At 51.1% G+C, this 25,238-nt stretch overlaps 1 protein-coding gene across 4 annotated transcripts in view; it reads left to right on the top strand.

Annotated features, from left to right (window-relative positions):
- Nucleotides 1-25,238, top strand: part of TCF20 (transcription factor 20) — a 171,385-nt gene that overhangs the window by 120,959 nt on the left and 25,188 nt on the right. For all 4 annotated transcript variants that reach the window (XM_058673229.1, XM_058673230.1, XM_058673228.1 and 1 more), the window contains exon 2: nucleotides 4,214-9,946. In XM_058673229.1, the coding sequence (XP_058529212.1) occupies nucleotides 4,250-9,946 (5,697 nt within the window). In that variant the 5' untranslated portion in view covers nucleotides 4,214-4,249. The remainder of the gene's footprint in view (nucleotides 1-4,213; nucleotides 9,947-25,238) is intronic.

The following is a 25,238-nucleotide window of genomic DNA, read 5'->3' on the forward strand; positions in this document are numbered from 1 at the left end:
AGCTGAGCCGATCCAAAGCCAGGAGCCAGGAGCTTCTTCTGGGTCTCCCAAAGGGGTGCAGAGTCCTAAGGCTTTGAGCCGTCCTCGACTGCTTTCCCAGGCTACAGGCAGGGAACTGGATGGGAAGTGGAGCAGCCGGGATACAAACCGGTGCCCATATGGGATCCTGGTGCTTGCAAGGTGAGGATTAGCTGCTGGTCCACCACGCCGGGCACACTGATGCTTTTTTCTTTCTCAGATGATGAAATAGTATTGGAGTGATCATAGCTCATTTTGTATGGTCGTAGTAAAACTACTTAGACTATATTTTCTGTTGCTGGTATGATTGATCTTCATAATTACTTTAGTTGGAACTCCTAAAAAAAAGATACGTTTGGCAACTACCTTCTGGTACTAAGCTTCTTGTGTACTTGGAATATTTAGTTTGACTGGTACCCTGCGGGAAGTGTTAGCTACGGACGCTTGTCTGTACACTAGAGCCACAGCAGCAGGGTGGGGGTGTCATCCCTGCCAGCAAGGACAAGACACACCCGACCTGATTTCCCCTCTGGAGAGCAGGTTCCCTCCGAGACGAGGCAGCCCCATGCTGCTTGCGCTCTGTAGTGGCTTCCGTGCCTCTTCAGGTGGCAGCCTTGTTCACACGTTCAGGTCTTCAGAGACCTGATTTCCAGAAGGATTAATTAAACAACCTGTAATTTATACAGACATTTTTCTCTCAAGGAAGGTTTTCATTAGTTTAAACCACCAGAGTTAGTGCTTCTGTTGAACTCCTGCACCCTTCACTTACCATCCAAGGCAGTGACTTACCAGGAATGGGGCCGGCACACGGGGACAGTCCTGAAAGAGCCGCTGGGAGCAAGTGCACGGTGCCTGCCTGTGGGGAAGACACACAGGTTGTGTTGGGAGCAGGGTCTGGAGGAGCTGCCTCATGGTGACTGCTGTTTGAAGTCTGACCTCAGCGTCAGCTTCCTCTTCTGTGGTGTTGGTGGGCTGGGCGAGCCAGTGTGTGGAGGTCTGGAGCAGCGCCCAGAAGGCAGAGCAGTTGCTACAGAGGCATTGAAGAGAAGCAGTGTTTGGAGTTGGCCACTATTGTCTGTTTCTCCAAGGAGGCTTTGAAAAGCTGCGGTGATGGCAGCGCAGGTTAAGTAACTGCGTGCATTGCTGCCATCCCTTATCAGAACGCAGGTTCAAGTCCCAGCTGCTCCACTTGTAGTACAACTCCCTGCTAACATGCTTGGGAAGACGGGGCAAGCTGATCCAAGTGCTTTGATTCCTGCCACCCATCTGGGACCATGATGAAGTTTCTGGCTGCTGGCTTTGACCTAACCCCGCCCCAGCTATTGGGGCCATGTGGCGAGTGAACCAGTTGCTGGAAGATCTTTTTCTCTGTCTGCCTCTCAGTCTGTCACACTGCCTTTTCAAATAAAGTACATCTTTTTAAAATGACTTTGGTTCACGTGACTGTGTAATCAGTCCAGCGAAGAACCTTTGTGTGGCTGCTGTAGACTTCTGGTACAGATAGAGGTGTGACGGCGTCAGAGCTGGGGTTGCTGGCCGTCTGGTGCTGTGATCGTGTCTTCCTTGGTGGTGCCCAGCAGGTGTTCTGCCCTGGGCCAGGCTGAGGGTTCTGTAGGCGGGGCTGTCCATATCCTTTGGCTCTGCCCTTTGGAGCAGCCGTTCTCCTGCCTCCACCAGCGCTATGGTGTGTAAGCTCCAGCGGGGTTCTCACACATACACCATGTAGTTGTTCACACAGAGCGCCGGCCACCTGCTCCCTACTGCTGTGATGATGTGAGGATTACAGCAAGGAACAGTCTCTTCCCTTTAAGGGAGAGATGGACTATAACCAAGTAGCGTTTTCTGTCTGTTGTAAATAAATCAGTCCTGGGAGACTCGGTTGGGAAAGTAAAGCAGGAAAAGGAGCTAGAGAGGCCGAGATGGAGATGTGGCTCCACTGTTGTTTATAGATAGGCCAGGTGAGGTTAGTCCAGAAGCTGGAAGGAGATGAGTGTGCAGGTCCTGTTGCTGTCAGGGAAGAGTGGTGGACGAGAGCAGAGGGCCTGGGTGGGAGTTTGCTCCTGGAGCACAGTGGAATGGGAGGAGTCAGGGCAGTGATGGGTCAGCTTGGTCACTGAGCTTCTGAGAAGGACTAAGAAAAGGAGCTGTGGGAACCGTTGCAGGGAAACTGTCAGTGCCCTACCCTAGCTTGTGTGTGCTTCTCAGCTGCTTCTATAAACAGCTGCTTTAAAGCCATTTGAAGACGTTTGGCTCTGTCTTGCTTATCTCCAACTCTGGCAAGAAGTCAGGCAAAGGCACAAGTAGGGTCGATTCTGAATGCAACGGTTGAGGAACCTGAGACCCTGGCAAAGGTCTGGGGACATGGTAGTCCAGTCAAGTGACCTTTAAAAGAGTCTGGGTCCTCGCTTTCCATCCTGCTGTTCGGTGAGCTGGCTTCAGTTCCTTCTCTGATGGTAATGGCCAGTAAAAGCTTTGTGAATCCAAGGTTGGCCAACAGTGAGCCAAGTGAGCCTTAAAGCTGTCAGGACTCCCCTCCCCTCTCCTTTCCCTTCCCCTCCCCTCCCCTCCCCTTCCTTCCCTTTCCTTTTTTCTTTTTTCAGATTTTCTAGCTTATCTTTTTTTCTTTTTAAGATTTATTTATTTTCATTGGAAAGTCAGATATAGAGAGAAGAGGAGAGACAGAGATCTTCCAGCTAGAGCTGAGCCAATCCAAAGCCAGGAGCCCAGAGCCTGGAGCCTCTTCCGGGTCTCCCACGTGGGTGCAGGATCATAAGGCTTTCCCAGGCCACAGGCAGGGAGCTGGAGGGAAGCAGGGCTGTCAGGATTAGAACTGGTGCCCATATGGGATCCCGGCACATGTAAGGTGAGGACTGCTCCCCATTGTCCCCTGTGTTTTACAGTAATAAAGTCAATGCTTCAGCAATAGTCTGATCTCGAGCATTCTGCTCTTGTCTGTGCCCTGACACTGTAGGTGTAAGCAAGGTAGAGGTGGCAGTGTTTTGTTGTCTGGGTGTATTTATCAGTTTATTGGGGGCCTGTTCTTATTTGGGAGTAGACATGCCCACTGCAGATCTCCTTTGATTCCTGCTGCTCTGGCCCCCCATTACGTCATTTGTTTGTGAGGTTACGAGTGTGGATCTGTTTACCTTTATATCTTTTCTTTATTTTTTTTGAAAAGATTTATTCACTTCATTACAGCCAGATATACACAGAGGAGGAGAGACAGAGAGGAAGATCTTCCGTCCGATGATTCACTCCCCAAGTGAGCCACAGCGGGCCGATGTGCGCCAATCCGGAGCCGGGAACCTGGAACCTCTTCCGGGTGTCCCACACGGGTGCACCACACGGGTGCAGGGGCCCAAGGCTTTGGGCCGTCCTCCACTGCTTTCCCAGGCCACAAGCAGGGAGCTGGATGGGAAGTGGAGCTGCCGGGACCAGAACCGGCGCCCACATGGGATCCCGGGGCTCTCAAGGCGAGGACTTTAGCCGCTAGGCCACGGCGCCGGGCCCACCTTTATATCTTTTCATTTCTAGTTTGGATGACAGTTCCAGCAGAGAGACCTTGTGATGTTTGTCTTGGGGTTGGCTTGTTTCACTGATAGGACAGAGTCTGGAAGAACAGTTTCTGCTGTCATGGTTTAAATACAGCTCTTTGTATGTGGGAATTGAGGTGGACATTTGAGAGGGGAGGGGTGCGTTGTAGCTGGCTGCTGCCTAGGGATTCCAGTGAGAAGTGTGCCCAGGTTGTGCCCAGGTTGTTGGTGGCTGCAGTGAAGCTGCCAGCGCTGTCCTCGTAGTGTCAGTGGGGACAGGCCCGTGCAGCCATCGGGCTTCCTCATGGATGAAAGGAAATTGTTTTTTCCACATTCTCACCCCAACCCCCAGCAAAAATTGCTGTTTTTCATTGCCAGTAATAATTCAACTCCTATTTTAACCTTTGAATTTGGGAGGGCTCATTCATTGTCTAATAGTGATGTGTGCTAGTTTTAACTTATTTAAATTTACACACACCCTGAGTGTTCCTCCTCTGCTCTGAGCCCATTGCTCCGCTCGCTTGCCTGTCTGTGGGTAGGATATGGAATAAAAGGAGACAGGATTCAAACGTCTGAATTGTCTTACACCTGTAATATCCCAACTTTATTTTGTTTGTATGAGGAGACCCATGTCTAATGTTTTTCTTTTCTTCCATTTCCAGGAGGGCTGCTGGCCCGCTGCTGTACTGCTGAACAGTATGCAGTCCTTCCGGGAGCAAAGCAGTTACCACGGAAACCAGCAGAGCTACCCACAGGAGGTACACGGCTCGTCCCGGATAGAAGAGTTCAGTCCTCGCCAGGCCCAGATGTTCCAGAATTTTGGAGGTGCAGGTGGTGGTAGTAGTGGCAGTGGCAGTGGTGGTGGCCGTCGAGGAACAGCAGCAGCTGCTGCCGCAATGGCTAGTGAGACCTCTGGCCATCAAGGCTACCAGGGCTTTAGGAAAGAAGCTGGCGAGTTTTACTACATGGCAGGCAACAAAGAGCCTGTGGCAACGGGAACCCCGCAGCCGCCTCAGCGAAGGCCTTCTGGGCCTGTGCAGAGCTACGGTCCGCCCCAGGGGAGCAGCTTTGGCAACCAGTATGGGAGCGAGGGTCATGTGGGCCAGTTTCAAGCCCAGCACTCCGCCCTTGGTGGTGTGTCTCATTATCAGCAGGATTACACAGGGCCGTTTTCTCCAGGGAGTGCTCAGTACCAGCAGCAGGCTTCCAGCCAGCAGCAGCAGCAGCAACAGCAGCAGCAGCAGCAAGTACAGCAGTTGAGACAGCAGCTTTACCAGTCGCATCAGCCTCTGCCTCAAGCCTCCGGCCAGCCGCCGTCCAACTCATCCCACCTGCAGCCCATGCAGCGGCCCTCCACTCTGCCGTCCTCTGCTGCTGGTTACCAGTTAAGAGTGGGTCAGTTTGGCCAGCACTACCAGTCCTCTGTCTCCTCCACCTCCTCCTCCTCCTTTCCTTCACCGCAGCGTTTCAGCCAGTCTGGACAGAGCTATGATGGCAGTTACAGTGTGAATGCTGGGTCTCAGTACGAAGGACATAATGTGGGGTCTAATGCACAGGCTTATGGAACACAGTCAAATTACAGCTATCAGCCTCAATCCATGAAAAATTTTGAACAGACCAAGATTCCACCAGGGGCCCAGCAGGGGCAGCAGCAGCAGCAGCAGCAGCAACAGCAGCAGCAGCAGCAGCAACAGCAGCAGCAGCAACAGCAGCAGCAGCAGCACCCAGCTCAGCATGTGATGCAGTACACCAACACTGCCGCCAAGCTGCCTCTACAAAGCCAGGTGGGGCAGTATAGCCAGCCTGAGGTTCCTGTGAGGTCCCCCATGCAGTTCCACCAGAACTTCAGCCCTATTTCCAACCCTTCTCCAGCTGCCTCGGTGGTCCAGTCTCCAAGCTGCAGCTCTACCCCATCACCTCTCATGCAGAGCGGAGAGAATCTCCAGTGTGGGCAAGGCAGTGTGCCCATGGGTTCCAGAAACAGAATTCTACAGTTAATGCCTCAGCTCAGTCCAACCCCATCCATGATGCCCAGTCCCAATTCTCATGCTGCAGGCCTGAAAGGGTTTGGCCTGGAAGGTGTCCCGGAAAAACGCCTCACAGACCCAGGGCTGAGTAGTCTGAGTGCTCTGAGTACTCAAGTGGCCAATCTTCCTAACACTGTCCAGCACATGTTGCTCTCAGATGCCCTGACTCCTCAGAAGAAGACTTCCAAGAGGCCCTCCTCGTCTTCTAAGAAAGCAGATAGTTGCGCGAATTCTGAGGGCTCCTCACAGCCTGAAGAACAGTTGAAGTCTCCGTTAGCGGAGTCATTGGATGGAGGCTGTTCCAGCAGCTCAGAAGATCAAGGCGAGAGAGTGAGGCAGCTGAGCGGCCAGAGCACCAGTTCTGACACCACTTACAAGGGAGGCACCTCGGAGAAGGCCGGTGCCTCCCCTGCACAGGGGGCTCAAAGTGAAGCCCCCAGACTCAGTGCCAGTCCTGCAGCCAGAGACGAGGCCACCTCACCGGGTGCCAAGGACAATGCTGTGTCCTCTGAGGGGAACCCAAAAGTCAATGAGAAGACAGTTGGGGTAATTGTCTCCCGGGAAACCATGACAAGTCGAGTCGAAAAGCCTGGTGGACAAGAGAAAGGCTGCTCCCAGGAGGATGATCCCGCAGGCACGCAGAGGCCTCCAAGCAATGGTGGGGCCAAGGAAGGCAGCCTCGCCCCTCTCCCGCAGCCAGATCCTCCAGGAGGCGGGAGCAAAGGGAGCAAGAATGGAGACAGCAGCTCCAACCACAATGGAGAAGGCAGTGTCCAGGCTGGCCACACTGCAGTGGGGCCTGCATTTACAAGCAGGACTGAGCCTAGCAAGTCTCCTGGAAGTGTACGCTACAGTTACAAAGACAGTTTTGGGTCTGCCGTGCCACGAAACGTCAGCAGCTTCCCTCAATATCCTACAGGGCAAGAAAAGGGAGATTTCACTGGCCACGGGGAGCGGAAGGGTAGAAATGAGAAGTTCCCTAGCCTTCTGCAGGAAGTCCTGCAGGGTTATCACCACCACCCGGACAGGAGATACTCTAGGAGTGCTCAGGAGCACCAGGGGATGGCTGCTGGGCTGGAAGGAGCCTCGCGGCCCAATGTCTTAGTCAGTCAGACCAATGAATTAGCTAGCAGGGGTCTTCTGAACAAAAGCATTGGATCCCTATTAGAAAATCCCCACTGGGGCCCCTGGGAAAGGAAATCTGGCAGCACAGCTCCCGAACTGAAGCAGATCAATTTGGCTGACTATCCAATTCCCAGGAAGTTTGAAATAGAGCCTCAGTCGTCAGCTCATGAGCCCGGGGGCTCGCTCTCTGAAAGAAGATCAGTGATCTGTGACATTTCTCCACTAAGACAGATTGTCAGGGACCCGGGGGCTCACTCCCTGGGACACATGGGTGCCGACACCAGAATCGGGAGAAATGAACGTCTGAACCCAAACTTAAGTCAGTCCGTCATTCTTCCAGGTGGGTTGGTGTCCATGGAAGCAAAGCTGAAATCCCAGAGTGGGCAGATAAAAGAAGAAGACTTTGAACAATCCAAATCCCAAGCTAGTTTCAACAACAAGAAGTCTGGAGACCACTGCCATCCTAGCAGCCTCAAGCATGAGTCTTTCCGTGGGAATGCCAGCCCAGGGGCAGCGGCCCATGATTCCCTTTCAGACTACTGCCCGCAGGACAGCAGGCCCACACCAATGCGCCGGGTCCCCGGCAGGGCTGGTGGCCGGGAAAGCATGAGGGGTCGGTCTCCTTCTCAGTATCATGACTTTGCAGAAAAACTGAAGATGTCTCCTGGGCGAAGCAGAGGTCCCGGGGGAGACCCTCATCACATGGGCCCACACATGGCCTTCTCAGAGCGGGCCAACAGGAGTTCTCTGCATGCTCCGTTTGCTCCCAATTCAGAAAGCCTGGCCTCTGCCTATCACGTCAACACTCGGGCCCACGCCTACGGAGAGCCCGGGGGGGGTCTGAACTCGCAGCTCCATTACAAGAGGCAAATGTACCAGCAGCAACAGGAGGAGTACAAGGACTGGAGCAGCAGCTCTGCTCAGGGCGTGATTGCTGCAGCCCAGCATCGGCAAGAGGGCCCGCGCAAGAGCCCGAGGCAGCAGCAGTTCCTTGACCGGGTGCGGAGCCCTCTGAAAAACGACAAGGATGGCATGATGTACGGCCCCCCCGTAGGCACTTACCACGACACCGGCGCCCAGGAGGCCGGACGCTGCCTCCTGGCTGGGGATGGTCTGCCCAACAAGGGCCTGGACTTGAAGCACGGTTCCCAGAAGTTACAGCAAGAGTCTTGCTGGGATCTTTCTCGGCAGACCTCTCCAGCCAAAAGCAGTGGTCCTCCAGGATTGTCCAACCAAAAACGGTATGGGCCGCCTCATGAGACTGATGGGCACGGACTGGCTGAATCTGCCCAGCCATCCAAACCTGGCAACATGATGCTACGGCTTCCAGGTCAGGAGGATCATTCCTCCCAAAACCCCTTAATTATGAGAAGACGGGTCCGTTCCTTTATCTCTCCCATTCCCAGTAAGAGACAGTCCCAAGACGTAAGGAATAGTGGCGCTGAAGATAAAGGGCGCCTCCTTCACCCCCCAAGAGAAGGTGCTGACAAGGCATTCAATTCCTACGCCCATCTTCCCCATAGCCAGGACATCAAGTCCATCCCCAAGAGAGATTCCAAGGACCTTCCGAGTCCAGAGAATAGGAACTGCCCTGCCGTTACCCTCACAAGCCCTGCCAAAACCAAAATATTGCCCCCGCGGAAAGGCCGGGGGTTGAAATTGGAAGCTATTGTTCAGAAGATCACGTCCCCCAACATTCGGAGGAGTGCGTCCTCCAACAGTGCCGAGGCCGGGGGCGATGCAGTCACACTCGATGACATCCTGTCCCTGAAGAGCGGGCCCTCCGAAGGCGGGAGTGTGGCCATCCCGGACGCTGAGCTGGAGAAGAGGAAAGGCGAGGTGGTGTCTGAGCTGGTGAGCCCAGCACACCAGGACCTGAGCGTCGAGAAGCCTCTGGCACGGGCTGCAGAAGACTGGCGTGGCAGTGGTGACGACAAAGTGAAGACAGAGACACGGCCCGAGACAGTTCCTGCTGGGAAAGAAGCCCCTGGTGCCATGACCTCCGTGACCTCACAGAAGCCTGGGAGTAACCAAGGGAGACCAGAGGCTCCCCTGGGTGGATCTGCACCTTTAATCTTTGCTGACTCTAAGAATGTACCCCCAGGGGGCATCCTGGCCCCTGAGACAAACCCCAAGGCAGAAGAGAAAGAGAATGAGGCAATGATCTCCCCCAAACAGGAGAGCTTCCCTCCAAAGGGATACTTCCCTTCGGGAAAAAAGAAGGGGCGACCCATTGGTAGTGTGAACAAGCAGAAGAAGCAGCCGCCGCCGCTGCCTCCGCCTCCGCCGCCGGTCCCAGAGGGTGCTGCGGATGGAGAGCCAAAGCCAAAAAAGCAGCGGCAGCGGCGGGAGAGGAGGAAGCCCGGGGCCCAGCCCCGGAAGCGCAAGACCAAGCAGGCCGTGCCCATCGTGGAGCCCCAGGAACCCGAGATCAAACTCAAGTATGCCACCCAGCCGCTGGACAAAACCGATGCCAAGAACAAGTCCTTCTTCCCTTATATCCACGTTGTGAATAAGTGTGAGCTCGGAGCTGTTTGTACAATCATCAATGCTGAGGAAGAGGAGCAAACCAAATTGGTGAGGGGTCGCAAGGGCCAGAGGTCACTGACCCCGCCACCCAGCAGCACTGAGAGCAAGGTGCTCCCAGCCTCTTCCTTCATGTTGCAGGGGCCTGTTGTGACAGAGTCTGCTGTGATGGGGCACCTGGTGTGCTGTCTTTGTGGGAAGTGGGCCAGTTACCGGAACATGGGTGACCTCTTTGGACCTTTTTACCCACAAGATTATGCAGCCACTCTCCCGAAGAATCCGCCCCCTAAGAGGGCCGCGGAAATGCAGAGCAAAGTGAAGGTACGGCACAAAAGCGCCTCGAATGGCTCCAAGACGGACACGGAGGAGGAGGAGGAGCAGCAGAAGGAGCAGAGGAGCCTGGCTGCGCACCCCAGGTTTAAGCGGCGCCACCGCTCGGAGGACTGTGGCGGGGGCCCTCGCTCTCTGTCCCGGGGGCTTCCTTGTAAAAAGGCTGCTGCAGAGGGCAGCAGCGAAAAGACTGTTTTGGACTCAAAGCCCTCCGTGCCCACCACTTCGGAAGGTGGCCCCGAGCTGGAGTTACAAATCCCTGAACTACCTCTTGACAGCAATGAATTCTGGGTCCACGAGGGTTGTATTCTCTGGGCAAATGGCATCTACCTGGTCTGCGGCAGGCTCTACGGCCTGCAGGAAGCGCTGGAAATAGCCAGAGAGATGGTGAGTGGACAGCCGCCCGCTTCACTGGCGGCCTTGCTGCCTTGTTTTCGTTGTTTCTTGCACCTTGCTCTGTGTACTGCAGTATCTGACAGTTATTTCTCAATATTTAAGCATACCTCCTTTCTCCCTGCCCCCCCCATCAGCCCCAGGCCCAAATGATAGACAAAATTGAAGGAGCTGATTTGGGAGATTCATTTAGTTGTTTTTGTTTTACTTTTTAAGAATGTATTTATGTGTTTGAAAGAGTGACAGAGTAACTGCTGCCTCCCCGGGGACGTTAGCAGGAAGCCGTCTCTGATGGGGCAGTGGTCGCGACCCCAGCTAGGCAGCTGCAGTGTGGCGGGAGCAGTGTCATGGGTTGCTGTCTGGTGACGGCCCTCCGGGTTCTTCAGCTTTACTTGATGGTGACGCGCAACTGTCCATCTCAGAGTCGCTTGAGGACAGCGCCCCCTGCTCCGCTCCCAAGAGACTGTCACTTTGTACAGTTTCAGCTTTCGAAAATGATTTCCTCTGACGGGTCCTTCTGTTTCTGAATAATGGGCTTTAGCTGCTTTCTGTGTTATTTTTAATCATTTTTCAGTATCTTACAATACTTTTGAAAATATGCCACAATTAAATTCATTTCTAGGTGGTTGATTGATTTATTTGGAAGGCAGAGTTGGGGGTGTGGACAGGGCAAAAAGAGATCTTCTGTCTGATGATTCACTCCCCAAGTGGCCACAGTTGCCGGAGCTGAGCCTGTCCAGTTCCAGGAACTTCTGCTGGTTCTCCCCATGTAGGTACAGGGGTCCAAGCACTTGGAACATCTGCTACTGGTTTTCTAGGCTCTTTATCAGGAAGCTGGATCAGAAGTGGGGCAGCTGGGACTTGAACCAGTGTCCATATGGGATGCTGGTGTGGGGGGCTGCATCTTTACCTACTATGCCACAGCACTGGCCCCAGTTATATTTACTTCTAAAGTATTTCATTTCTCTAGTAGTACTGATTTATGTTTTCACATTTAATTTTCTGGAGCCAAGTGGCAAAGGATGACCCAAAGCCTTGGGACCCTGTACTCACATAAGAGACCTGGAAGAAGCTCCTGGCTTTGGATTGGCTCAGCTTTTTGTCTTTACTTCTCTCTGTAAATCTGCCTTTCCAATAAAAATAAATAAATATTTAAAAATACAAACAGAAGCCAGGTTCTTCTTCAGGGACTACTATAACCATGGCAGACCCCAGCACATGGGCCATCTTCTGCTTTCCCAGGCTGTTAGCAGGGAGTAGTGTTGGAAGTGGAGCAGCCAGGACTTGAACTGGCTATACATATGGGATGTATATGGGATACATCACAGGCAGTGGCTTGATGTGCTGCTCTGAAGTGCTGGCCCCTGGGTCTGTTTATTATTACTCTTCCCACTGAATGCTCTGTTGGCTGAATCCCAGGTCTGCCTGTGTCTTTGATCTAAAGGAGTGTGTCATCCTTTCCTCGTCCCCTGAGAGGAGGGCACGTGGGGAGGGGTCAGGATGGTGAGGTCTTAGCTGGGTGCATGTGTCCTCATACCACCCTGATGCTGTTTCTTTTTTCTCCCAATTTGATTGGCAGAAGTCCCGCTCTTGGGCCAAGATGAAGCCCAGGGCCAGGAACTCGAGTCTACCCTGCAGGGTTGTGTGGTAAATGAACAGGATGTCAGGTTTGTAGGGATCCAGCTGCTGGGGCCACTGCCTACCGTGTCCTCGGTGTACATGAACAGGGCGCTCTGTCTGGGAGCAGAGGCAGAGAACCGAGACCTAGAGACTCTGGTTACGGGAGGTGGCTGTCAGTTGGGGTTGAAGCACCATGCCAGACACCCCTGCCACTTTTTGCTTCACCAGGGGTTGTCTGGATATGGAGTCCTAGATTTGAAGGAATTAAATTCTCTGGTTTGAAGTCATTGTTGCTGATCTGTTCCCTGGCTTCCAGGCTTATGTTGAGAGGACTGGAACCTTCTGATCTTCAAGCCTCTGTCTGCTTTGGGTTTTGGTTTTATTTTGTTTTTTCAGAGTTTGGAAATCTTCTCTTTTCCCTAAGATTCTAAGATCTTGGGGCTGGTGTGGTGGCGTAGCAAGCTAATCTTCCACCTGTGGCACTGGCATGCCATATGGGATGGGAGTCCTGGCTGCTCTACTTCCCCTCATGTTCCCTGCTTGTGATCTGGGAAAGCAGCGGAGGATGATCCAAGGCCTTGGGCCCCTGTCCCCATATGGGAAGCAGATGGAACTCATGGGTCCCAGCATCAGACTGGCTCACCTCTGGCCATTGCGGCCGTTTGGAAAGTGAACCAGTGGATGGAAGACCTTTCTGTTGGTTCTTGTTTCTGTAATTCTGCTTTTTCAATTAAAAAAAGAAAGTAGAGTGGAGGTTGAGGGAGAGTGTGGAATCACCTTCCACCTGTTGGTTCACCGCTCAGATGTCTAACAGCCAGGCTGAAGCTAGAATTCAGGAACTCCATCTTGGTCTCCCATGAGGATGGCAGTGCCCCAAGACTAGCACCATCCTCTGCTGCTTTGCCAGGGTGTAAGCAGGGGACGACAAGGAGCAGAGCGTCCAGGACTTGAACGGGCAACCCAGTGTGAGCCACTTGCAGAGCCACGGGCAGCTTGTCCTGCGGCACCTTGACACTGGCCTCGTTTTGAAGCGTTGCATAAACCAGTTTATGTGGTGTTTTGAATTCTTGTGTCACATTTCCTATTTCCTCTTGTTAGAGTTTCTACAGATATCTGGTCATCTTGGTCATCCATTTTACAGTTTTAGGAAAGGTAGGCTTTCAGAAACATGATTTGAAACCCTGTGTAACAATGAGATTGAGTTGGGCCCGGTGGCGTGGCCTAGCGGCTAAAGTCCTCGCCTTGGACGCCCCGGGATCCCATATGGGCGCCGGTTCTAATCCCGGCAGCTCCACTTCCCATCCAGCCCCCTGCTTGTGGCCTGGGAGGGCAATTGAGGACGGCCCAAAGCTTTGGGACACTGCACCCACATGGGAGACCCGGAAGAGGTTCCTGGTTCCCGGCATTGGATCGGCACAGCACCAGCCCGTTGCGGCTCACTTGGGGAGTGAATCATCGGACGGAAGATCTTCCTCTCTGTCTCTCCTCCTCTCTCTGTATATCTGACTTTGTAATAAAAATAAATAAATCTTTTCAAAAAAAACCTATGAGATTGAGTTGTACACCAGTCACATCTGTAGGTCGTTTAAGTTTTCGTAAGCGAAAATTTTGCCATTTCTTACCTAGATGTGTACAATTTGGCTGACAGCATCTCCAAAGCCCAATGCGGAAGGGAATATGAAGATGGTGGGATCTGGGCATGGTCCCCTCATTGCAGTGTGCAAACCTTTAGCTTTTCGCACCTGTGTTAAGTAAGCCCATACCCCTCTTGGGGGAACTGTTGCCTGGCTAAATTGGGGGTTTGACTAGGGATCTGATTCCTCCACCAACCTGGGGCTTTGTCTCCAAGGTGCGTGCGTGCAGGGCAGACCGTGTGTGGCTCCTTGGGGCCTCATCTCCGAGGTGTGTGCGTGCGGGGCAGGCTCTATGTGTGGCTCCTTGGGGCTCCATCTCCGAGGTGTGTGCGTGCAGGGCAGGCTCTGTGTGTGGCTCCTCCTTTCACTGCTGAGTCACTCCTTGTCCATCTTGTCTGGCTCCAGCTCCTCTCCCATTCTGCATGTCCTCATGGGTTTTGTCCGACAGGTTCATCTTTTTTCTTTTGGTGGGAAGTGAAGAGATGCTATAATGTGTGTTCAGTTTACCAAAATTAGATGAGAATATTTACATAATTTATGTTTAAAGCTGACTATACCTGACAGATGCATAAATGACTTTCAATCATAGTTCAGGATTTTATCAGACAAAAACACAGTATTCTCGGACATTTAATGTATAGTCTCCTTCCCCTATACCTTCCTCCACAACGCTGCATCATTGCATTATCACTAGAATTTACGACTGTGTCTGGCACAAAGGGAGAACTCGTAGCATATTTGGGGCAGCTTTGGCTTAGTAGTTAAGATGCTGATTAGTATACCTGTGTTCCATATGGAATACTTTAAAAAAGATTCTTTTTAGTGTATTTGAAAGGCAGAATGACATAGAGGGAGACATAGAGAAAGAAAGAGACCTCCCATCATCAGGTTCGTTCCCCAGGTGAACGTGACAGCCAGGACGGGCCGTGCTCAAGCTAAGAGCTGGGAATTCCCTTGGTTCTGCCATATGGGTGCCAAGGGTGCAGGTACTTAAGCCATCTCACTCCTTTCTTAGGCACATTAGCAGGAAGATGAGTTGAAAGTGGAGTAGCCAAAATCTAACTGGTGTTTTAATACAGGATGGTGGCATTGCCAACCCTCAAAATTAGAACATTCTAATTCTTTCCTTTGGACTTCCCTACCCTCATTATTAACATCTGTTTGTTTGAAGAGTTACTTCCCCATGGCATTTGGACAATAGTGTTTTAAAATGTAAAGAACCTAAAGGAAGTTAATAGTTAAGATCCTAAAGCATAAAATCCTGTAAGTAATGAAATTACAGCACTCATAGTAATCCATTCATTATTATTATTTTTTTTAAGATTTATTTTTATTACAAAGTCAGATGTACAGAGAGAGGGGGAGAGACAGAGAGAAAGATCTTCCGTCCGATGATTCACTCCCCAAGTGAGCCGCAACGGGCCGGTGCTGTGCCGATCCAATGCCGGGAACCAGGAACCTTTTCCAGGTCTCCCACGTGGGTGCAGGGTCCCACAGCTTTGGGCCGTCCTCAATTGCCCTCCCAGGCCACAAGCAGGGAGCTGGATGGGAAGTGGAGCTGCCGGGATTAGAACCGACGCCCATATGGGATCCCGGGGCGTTCAAGGTAAGGACTTTAGCCGCTAGGCCACGCCACCGGGCCCATAATCCATTCATTATTATCTTGCCCAAGTTGATGGCCAGCTGTGTGCTTTGGTCTGAAAGTTACAGCACTTGGTGGGTTTGTTTGTTTTATTTGCTGCTTTAGTGTGTATTATATGACCATCTGTCAGTGTTTCTTTTACTTACTTATTTTTGAAAGGCAGAGAGAAGCAGAGATCTTCCATCAGAGGCTTCGTCGCTCAGTGCCTGTGGCAGCCAGGCCAGAGCGCCGTTGGTGCGGCCACATATGTAGCAGAGCACTAAGGGACTTTGTTCTCCGTCTTGTCTTTTGAATGAAGCCCTAAACTAATAATGGTAATAGTACTACTGTTACTAATAGACCTAGTCAGGAATGGCTTCAGAAAATGGCTGTTCCACTATTTGACAGATTTGGTCTCAAAATAAAATCTGGAATGTTGTAATTAGAACAAATGAACTGAATACAGTAAATCATTCTCTTTTTGCTTGAAAGGCAGAAAGAAACAGTGAGAAAGAGATTTTCCCCATCGGCTCACTACCCACGCACCACACAGTGGCCAGGCGTGACCAGGCTGACCTGGGACGCCCATGTGGGCAGCAGGGACCCAGGGACTTGAGCCATTACTTGATGTCTCCCCAGATACACCTTTGTAGGAAGCTGGGTCTGAGCAGGGTGATCGGGGCTTGATCTCGGAGCCTGTGTCATTGTGCCACAGTGCCAGAGGGCCACAGGGCCACAGTGCCCCAGTGCCACAGTGCCCCAGCATGTCACGCCCTTCCCCAGCATTTTTCTTTCTTTCTTTTTTTTTTTTTTTTAAGATTTATGTATTTGGATTGCAAAGTTAGATATACAGAGAGGAGCAGATACAGAGAGGAAGATCCGTCCAATGATTCACTTCCCCAAGCTGCCACAACAGCCGGTGCTGAGCCGATCCAAAGCCAAGAGTCAGAAGCCAGGAGCTTCCTCCAGCTCTCCCACACAGGTGCAGGGTCCCAAGGCTTTGCGCCATCCTCCACTGCTTTCCCAGGCCACAAGCAGGGAGCTGGATGGGAAGCAGGGCTGCTGGGATTAGAAACAGTGCCCATATGGGATCCTGGTACATTCAAGGCAAGGACTTTAGCCACTAGGCTGCAGTGCTGGGCTCTCCCCTGCGTTTTTCAATGACTGGATGCTTAAAATAACGTAGGATATCAGCATTGAAAGTGTTTTTCATTTTCTTAAATGCTGGTTGCAATTTTAACTTTCAAACATGCTTCAAATTCTATCCTGTAAGGACTGAAACACTGGAATGACTCACTTAATGACAGAAGGTATGAGCATGGGTGTTTCCGACCCTGCACTGCTTCCATATGTTGAAGGCTTGAAGTGCAGCGCCTTGGGCTCCACCATGCTTCCCCTAGTGGCTTTGAGATCGGTTCAGGATGCTGAGAGTTGGCCCCTCTCAAATGGTGGTCCAGCTCTAAGCACATTTCCTTAGAGCATACCACTGGGCCTTAAAGGTTTTTGTTTTTTTAACATTCCTCAAAGTTTTTCTTTCTTTAAAAAGGCGTTTTATTTATTTATTTGGAAGACTAAATGACAGATCTCCTACCCAACTGGTTTACCCCCCAAATGCCTGGCACAATCAGGGGTAGACCAGGCAAAGCCAGGAGCATGCTCAATGTAGTTCATTACTATTGACTTTTAAGATAGTATAGATTTATTTTTATTGAAAAGGCAGAGTTACAGAGAGGATAGAGAAAGATTTTCCATCGCTGATTCACTCCCCAAATGGCTGCAACTGCCAGAGCTGAGCCGATCTAAAGCCAGGAGCCAGGAACTTCTTCTGTGTTTACCATGTGAGTGCAGGCATTCCAAGACTTTGGGCCGTCCTCTACTGCTTTCCTAGGCCTCAAGCAGGGAGCTGGAAGGGAAGTGGAGTTGCCAGGACAGAAACTGGAATCCATATGGGATCCCGACGCATGCAGGACAAGAATTTAGTCATTATGCTATCACACTGGTCCCCTCAGTGAATTTTTAAAATTGTATGTATGAGAAATATGTAAAACAGGATTGCAAGGCAAAGGATTAGCCAATTAAGCTATCTTTCTGGGCTCATACTGTTTGCTCTTCCAACCTTTATACCATTCTGGCTACGAAATCCTGTTACATTTACTCATCAGGTTTTTATTTCCTTTTGTTAATGCATTCAAGAGCAAATCAAGGAGTGGGCATTGTGACATGGTGGGTTCCACTGGCCCTGGATTCCTGCAGCCCATGTTAGGCTGCCGGGGTTGAGTTCCAGCTGCTGCCGTTGCTGGTTGAGCCTCTGCTGACATGCTGGGGAGGCAGCTCGGCAGCACAAGGGCTTGAATTCCTGCCGCTCGCGGAACCTCAGCCTGGCCCAGCACTAGCCAGCCGTGTGGCTATTGAGGAGTGAACCAGCAAATGGAAGATGCTTTTCTCTGTTGCTCTGCCTTTAAAATAAACTTTAAAAGAAAAATTAATATCACACTGACTTCTGATGTGATAGGTGATGTTTCAGTTTTTCAGGGTTGTTTTGATATTTTTTTTCTGGGAATTCAACAGATGCTTTCAGTCAATTATGGTCTTGCTTAATGAGCATGTTCTCAGTCCTCTTGCAAGATGAGCCATGTCTGTTTCATTAAAGACCTATTTTGACCCGTGTATTTCTCAGGTGTCTTGGAAAACAACAAAATAACAGGAAGTTCCCGAGAGACACTGTTTCCCCTAAATTACACCACCCTGAAAGTTGATGGAAACTAGAACATGCTTCCATGAAGAAAGAGCTTCCACTGCGCCTCCTTTTCTGAGGATCCGTCGTCTCATCACAGTTCCCTTTCCATCTGTCCTACTTTGACTTTTTTAAAGCTAGCTTGCTTGAGAGACAGATGTAGCTGTTTCATCCGCTCCCATCCAAAGGCCCACAGGAGCCGGGCCGGGCCGGGCCAGCGCAAGGAGCCAAGGATTCGATCCACGACTCCATGTAGGGGGGCAGGAGCCCCAAGGATTGAAGCCGTCACTGGCTGCCTTGCAGGATGTGTGCACTAGCAGGAAGCTGTATCCGAAGCTTGGGGCTTGAACCAGGCAGTGTGATCTGAGGTGCAGGTGTTGCCAACAGCAGTTTAATCACTGCACCAAATGCAGATGCGTACTCTGAATTATCTTTTAATTCCTTTTTCCCCACAAACCTCCAGAAGCTCTCACTTAAATGCTGAAAGCCATAGGAACCTGAAGAGGTCTTGATGGCTGCTGTTAGTGGATGTGTTAGGCAGACAGGCTGTTCTAGAAGTATGAGCTGAGCTAACAGCAGGTGACTGCCAGAGGGCCTAAGGAGGAGCATGGCAGAGAGAGGAGGAAGTTGGGAAGAGGAGAGCAGAGAAGGTGAGCAGCCCCTGTGGGTGGTGGTGGTTTAGGAGGAGACCGGAGTGTTGGGTGAAGGGGGCTGTGGCGGGCAGGGGCTGGTGGCAGCAGGCCCACAGGAGTTGGGGACTGCAGCCATGGTTTGTGTAGGTGGGTCGTATGGTTGCTACTCATTCTGCAGCACAGGGGCCCCTCCTGCTGAGGTATTTCCACATGCAGTTTCATTGTCCTAAGGTACTTGTCCTGATGGTATACCTTGACATGTGTCAAATCATATTTTCATCACAGTTTGAAGTACGTTAAGGAATGTACTGGTCTGTTAGATGGGGAGCAGTAAGTAATTATTATTCAAACTTGTTTTGAAAGTGAAACTTAGCGACCAGCAAGCTAAAGCCTCTAGTTGCAGCATCACTATCTCATTTGGACACCAGTTCATGTCCTGGCTAATCCACTTCCCATCCAGCTCCCTGCTTGTGGCCTGGGAAAGCAGTCGAGGACGACCCAAAGCCTTGGGACCCTGCACCCGCGTGGGAGACCCAGAGGAAGCTCCAGGCTCCTGGCTTTGGATCAGCTCAGCTCCGGCCGCTGTGGCTACTTGGGGAGTGAACCAGCAGACAGAAGATCTTGCTGTGTACTTCTCTCTATGATTCTGCCTTTCCGATAAAAATAAACTTTCTTTAAGTAAACCTTACAGGTGGGCATTTATTTATTTAGCATGGCATTTAAGAGCCTGATTAAGGTATCTGCATGCCATCTAAGTGCCTTGTTCAGTACTTGGCCCTGGCTCCTCACTCCAGCCTCCTACCAACACAAGAAGTTGTTTGAAATGTGCAATTTTTAAAAGAAAAAAAAATATGCATTTTTCAGTAACTTAAAAAAAAAAAGACTTACGGGCCCAGCGTGATAGCATAGTGGTTAAAGTCCTCACCTTGCACGTGCCGGGACCCTGCACCCACGTGGGAGACCTAGAAGAGCTCCTGGCTCCTGGCTTCAGATTGGCACAGCACCAGCCATTGCGATCGCTTGGGGAGTGAACCATTGGACGGAAGATCTTCCTCTCTGTCTCTCCTCTTTGTATATCTGCCTTTCCAATCAAAATAAGTAAGTCCCGTACTTGAGCAGGGTCCCAAGGCTTTGGGCCGTCCTCCACTGCTGTCCCAGGCCACAGGCAGGGAGCTGGGTGGGAGGTGGGACTGCCGGGTCCTGAACTGACACCACATGGGATCTGGTGGATGCAAACTGAGGATTTAGCCACTAGGCTACCATGCCGACCCTTGTTTGTTTTTATTTTATTTTATTTTATTTTATTTGGAAAGGCAGATACACAGAGAGGAAGAGAAACAGAGAGTATATCTGTCTGCTTGGTTCACTCCCCAAATGGCCACAACAGCCAGAGCTGAGCCAAACTGAAGCCAGGAGCCAGGAACTTCCTCCAGGTCTCTTATATGTGTGCGCAGGGTCCCAAGGTTTGGGGCCAAACTCCACTGCTTTCCCAAGCCATAAGCAGGGAGCTGGATGGGAAGTGGAGCAGCTGGGACAAGAACTGTTGCCCATATGAGATCCCAGTGCATGCAAGGCAAGGATTTAGCAACTAGGCTATTGTACCTGGCCCCTCAGTGACTTTCAAAAATCCTACAGCTATGCCCCATGTATTTTTGCACTGATCTTTGAATTCTGTTTTTCATGAACTTTTGGAAGTGTCCTCGAATTTGTTTACAGAATACATCATAAAAGATCAAGCTAAGTTCCTTGCGGTCTATTTCTTGCAGTTTTGTTGTTGTTGTTGTTTTAAAAGATAGGAGGGTAATTGAGGGAGCATCCAGACTTACAGTAAAATGTATAAGGAGTAGGCTGTTGTTTGAAAGTAGTAACATCAGCAAGAATATTGGAAACCAGTCACAACAATGTCTGAGACCTGACAGGAGCACAGTAGCCGTCAGAGTGCAAGGGTCAGAGGCAACGTGCTTCCGCCCCAGGGGCTGTAGGTTCTAGAAGTGCCATGCTGAGCCGCCTCAGTCTTGTGCGGGAAGACTTGTAGGGTTCATAGCACTGGGCACACTTTGTCCCACACAGTTTCTGCCTGAGGACTTCGGGTTTTCTGAGCGATAACAGCTTCCTTTATCTAGTTCTGCTAAAAGAATGGAGACCCCAGTTCAAAGCCAGATCTGCAGGACCCCACAGGCCTTCATCATCTACAAACCATTTTCTCTGCATCTCCCTGCATGCTGGCAAGAAGAGTAAGGGAAAATGCGGTCAGTTGACAGTTGTCCCCAGAGGTCCTGCTGGCCTTTCTGCTCGGCGGGCATGCAGGAGCTGCCTCCTGTCCGGGTGATGTGCACCAGTCATCTCGTCCTGGCTTCACTCAGCATCGACTATGAGAATAAATGAGCTACGTAGAAAATAGAAAACTGCGTGGGGCATTCAGTGGTCGGTGTGGTTGTAAGGGACACAGGTCAGTGGGCTGTGCCTGCCCGCAGTAAGCTTTTGTGAGCTTGCTCTGCAAGCTGAAGCTGCTGCCTCGTCCTGGCCTCGGGGAGTTCATGGGTCCTCTCAGGAGTGTCCACAACTTGTCATCTTTTGGTAGGGAAGTTGTTCCCTTGTGAAATGAGTGATTTCTTATATTCACTCTTCCTGGGAACTCAGATTGGGCTAGGGGCTGGCGGAGAGGGAGGACAGAGCCAAGTGTGCGGTACTTCCTGTGTGTTGTGTCACCACAGGGCGCTTTCAGGAGGAGCAGGCAGGGAGTGACTGTGATTGGCTTTGCCTACTGAGTGGAAGCACGAAAGTTCTTGTCAGTCAGTATATTTTTCACAAGTTATTACTTGAGGCCAAAGTACAGAGCCTACCTAGTAACTGTTGTTTTTCAAGTAACCCTTTTAGACACATCAGCACTATAAGAGAAACCCCAAATAATGTGGAATTCCAGATTGGTGTGATACACGCACAGAATGGTTCAGGCATCTGCCACCCTCTGCCTCCCAAAGAGTCGGTGGCAGAGAATGTGTGGTCTGCTGGGGAGCAGTCAGGAGGGCTGGGAGACAGAAAGCTGTGGCAAGGACTTCAGAGAAGTGACAGATGAGCGTGTCTGGCAAGGCCAAGTGGCAGGCCCCAGGTCACACTGTTTCTAGCTCGGCAGGGGGCAAGGAGCCAGGACTGAGACACCTGTCATGAGGAAGAGCCGCAGTGTGGCGATGGCAGAGGACAGTGTTGGCCCACATGGTTACATTAGTACTCCTATACAGTGTTTTTTAATAAGGGCCAATTTTTATTAAATTTTCAAGTAGATACAAAACTGATAAACTATTACATGTAAGAGAAAATGGAGAGAAAAAGAAAACCACAAGGGTGATATGTTTCTAAACAGTCATAAGCGAATCTTGAGGTGTGCCCTGGCGTGTGTGCTGAGGCCTCCCCTCTGGGTGCAGGGCAGCCCTGGAAGGTGCTGGGGGCTGGGCCCTTTGCGGCCGGGGGAGGATGCGTCAGGAAGGCACAGAGACCTGCTCTACCCAGAGCTCGAGTGGCGCAAAAGAGCTCAGCCCTCCTGGGCTGTTCCTCACGCCCGTCTGGACTGAGGAGCAGCTGCGGCAGGCGCTAGTGCCCACCTAGAACAGTGCTCCCCGGGAACCCCATGTCCTGGCCTCCGGCTCACCCCTGCCAGGCCCCTCGCCAGCGTGTAGCCAGCGCTCTCCGAGAAATGGCTTGCTCCTTCACGGTGACACATGAGGCCACAGTTCTCTGTAAACGAGCCTGACCGGGACTGTGGAACGGGGGGAGACAGCCCTGGTTTGCCCTGCTGGCTGGTAGGGTTCCATGGAAACCTTGGCCTCAGCTCGGCCAGGCTTGTGCAGTGCCTTCTTCACCAGAGCCACACAGCTCCCAGTAACGGGCTCTCTGTCATTGCTGCCCTAGTGTTGCACCTCATCTCATTCTGCCAGGAAAAAAAAGTGACTTCAATTGAAGGTGACTGTACCAGCGAGAGCTTGTTGCTAAGCTCTAGAAGGCTCTGTGTTCACAAATTTCCACGTTAGCTAGAGAATCCCAGAAGATGCCCCTGGTCCCAGTACACGTGAACCGCATAGGCCTGAAAGGGGCTTGGAGAACACCAGCCAGCGCTGTCTGTGCCTTGGCTCTTTAATTTGGCTTGGAAATTTTGAAACCCCTCAGTTGTCAATGCGTTTTCATTTCCACAGTTTTGGTAATGTGGCTAACCCATCCTCTGCTTGCTGCTTCTTTCTAGTGTCGGTCAGGAAAGCGACTTCGCTGACTGAGACATGGTTACATTGGCAGTAGCTTGAATACACCATGACACCCTAGTCTTCCTCATCCGCTCTCCTCCCCCAGTTTTGTTTACTGGGAAAACAGAGCTGTCATGTGCTGGTTCCCTCTCTGAATACCTGTCGGAGTTGGGCTGGCAAAAGCCAGGGCCCTGGAACTCTGTAGGTCTCCCCCATGGGTGGCCACGGGGTGGTGCTTACCAAGAAGCTAGAACTGGGACTTGGGCACTTGGTGTCCCAACCAGTGGATTAACTGCTAGACTGAGCACCTAACTTGTCCTTTTCTTTTTTTTTTTTTTTTTTTAAGATTTATTTACTTTTATTGGAAAGGCAGATATACAGAGAGGAGGAGAGATAGAGAGGAAGATCTTCCATCCGACGGTTCACTCCCGAAGCGGCCACAACGGCTGGAGCTGAGCCAGTTCGAAGCCAGGAGCTAGGAGCCTTTTCCAGGTCTCTTACATGTGTGTGCAGGGTCCCAAGGCTTTGGGCCGTCCTCGACTGCTTTCCCAGACCACAGGCAGGGAGCTGGATGGGAAGCGGGGCTGCCAGAATTAGAACCGGTGCCCATAGGGGATCCTGGTGCATGCAGGAAGAGAACTTTAGCCACTATACTATCGCGCTGGGCCCAATCCTTATCTTTTTGAAGTTCCTGTCTTTGGGACTGTTTATCCCTCTCCAGCACCCCCGACCCCTGCCTTGACAATGTACCATTTGGAAGAATAGCATGGCCTACCCAGTACAGCTTTGGCCTGTGGAAGGTCAGTGGCTCTCTTGGAAAAGACAGGCAGATGCTTGTTAGATGAGCTGGAAGGGGCCTAAATGCTGTACAAGCAGCGGGCGAGGTGGTGCAGTGAGGAAAAATACCCCCAGAGTTGAGTGTTCGGGCATCTTTGAGGTCTGGGTTATAGCATGATCTTGGCACGTCTGAAGTCTTCTTCTGGAGGAGTTTTGGTCTCCAGTTAGAGGAAGGGCCTTCCTCTCCTGTCTCAGGGCTGCTGTAGGACTCGCCTCATGCTGGCCTCCAGGCAGACAGCAAGGGTTCAGGACATCCTTCAGCTCTAGTACCAGCACTGTGAGTCTCCCCTTTCTACCTTCGTGAAGGACCCAAGGGCCCCTTTTTCCTTTTGTTCAAGATACAATTTATTTATTTGAAAGGCAGAATGAGGGAGAGACAGAAAGAGATCTTGCATTGTTGGTTTACTTTGCAAATGGCCCAAACAGCTGGGACTGGGCCAGGCCTAAGTCAGGAGGCTTAATCTCTGTCCAGGTTTTCCTCGGGACTCACAGGGGTCCTTGAACTTGGGCATTTCCTGCTGCTTTACCAGGAGCATGCTGGTCAGGGAGCTGGATTTAAAGCAGAGCAAACGGGACTCACACTGGCATTCTGACAAGGTTGTAGGAATTGTACGTGAAGCATAACCCCCCCTGTGTTGTAACATTGACCCCAAGTGCCTTTTCTTAACATGGGAAAAATCTTGGGGCAAAATATTTAATGTTATCAACATAACTCTAGTTTTTTTTCTGAGGCTGTAATGACTAGAATTTTCTTAATGAAGTATGTACACTTATGGATAAGGTAAAAAGCAGGCTTTTTCCGATAAAAGAAAATCTGACTAGAAAAAAATCCTGTGTGAACTGTCTTGATTTTTTGATAAGCAGTTATGAAAATATGTATCAGTACTATATAACGTGTTGTGTGTAACTATGCAAGAAAAAATGAGTAAATCAAGCATTCTAGTAATCTAAAAGTGGAGAAAGACTGGTTTTATTTTAAATTACAAGTGGGTGCATTGGGGTAGGATTGCTTTATGTTGCCTTGCTCTGCTTCCCTGAATTTGTTATTGCTGCACCGGAAGGGTATAAACCTAAGAGAATTTGGAGAATTAGAGTACTTAAAACCACGGACTGGCCCCATTCACATGTGGGGAACCTTGTTAGAAGGCTGCGTGTTCCCCTTGTTTGTAACATGTTGTGGAGGGAGCGTCGTATGCTGTGTCTGGCTGGGAAGCGTGCTCTGAGCCGGGCAAGGTGAAGCTGGAGAAGCAGCACGTGGTGGTGTGCTGGATCCGCTGGCGCTAAGCCTGCTTCCTCTGTCTCCATGGCCTCTCAGATAAGCCGCGAAGACCCTGTCCTTACAGGGGAGCCTCCATTCAGTGTTCCTTTAAAAATCTAACTGTGGGGGTGAGTGTCTGCTGGTGAGGGATCAGCTCATCAGAGTGCAGGTGCAGATGCCAGCACTTCTGCACCTCTGCTCCTGTCATCCTGGGAGGTAGCAGAGGCTGCGTGCTGGCTGGGGTGCTTTCTCTCTCTCTTTCACTGTCCTTTTTCAAAGGAATCTGTTTTGAGAGTTAAGACAGTGGGGTGGTTAGGTTAGGCAAGTTGTACCCCACCTTGGAGTGCCTGCCCCCCGGGAGGCAGTGGTGGTGTCTCAGACAGTTGGGTTTCTGCCACCCACAAGAAATGACCTATCCCTGTATTGGTTGTTAAGTCTGAGTTCAAAATTTTTTGCTTCCATCAATATCCTTGAATAACAAAAGAATCCATCCCATCCGCCTGCCACCACCTTCCCACCCACTGGAGCTTTTTCCTAACTGGGTAACTGGGTGTTATCCTCATTTTACTGTTGAGGAAATTGACTTAAAGGCATCAGCTAGTCCACACTCATGTCCCTGCTGAGAGACAGGACCAGGGATGGTTGCTTTTGCAGGTGGAGTGCTGCTTCTGCCCCACCCCCATCGTGGTGTCTGCAGACAGCTCCACCAGAAGGGAGC

Source organism: Ochotona princeps, chromosome 15 (genome assembly GCF_030435755.1).
Source record: "Ochotona princeps isolate mOchPri1 chromosome 15, mOchPri1.hap1, whole genome shotgun sequence".
Taxonomy (NCBI): domain Eukaryota; kingdom Metazoa; phylum Chordata; class Mammalia; order Lagomorpha; family Ochotonidae; genus Ochotona; species Ochotona princeps.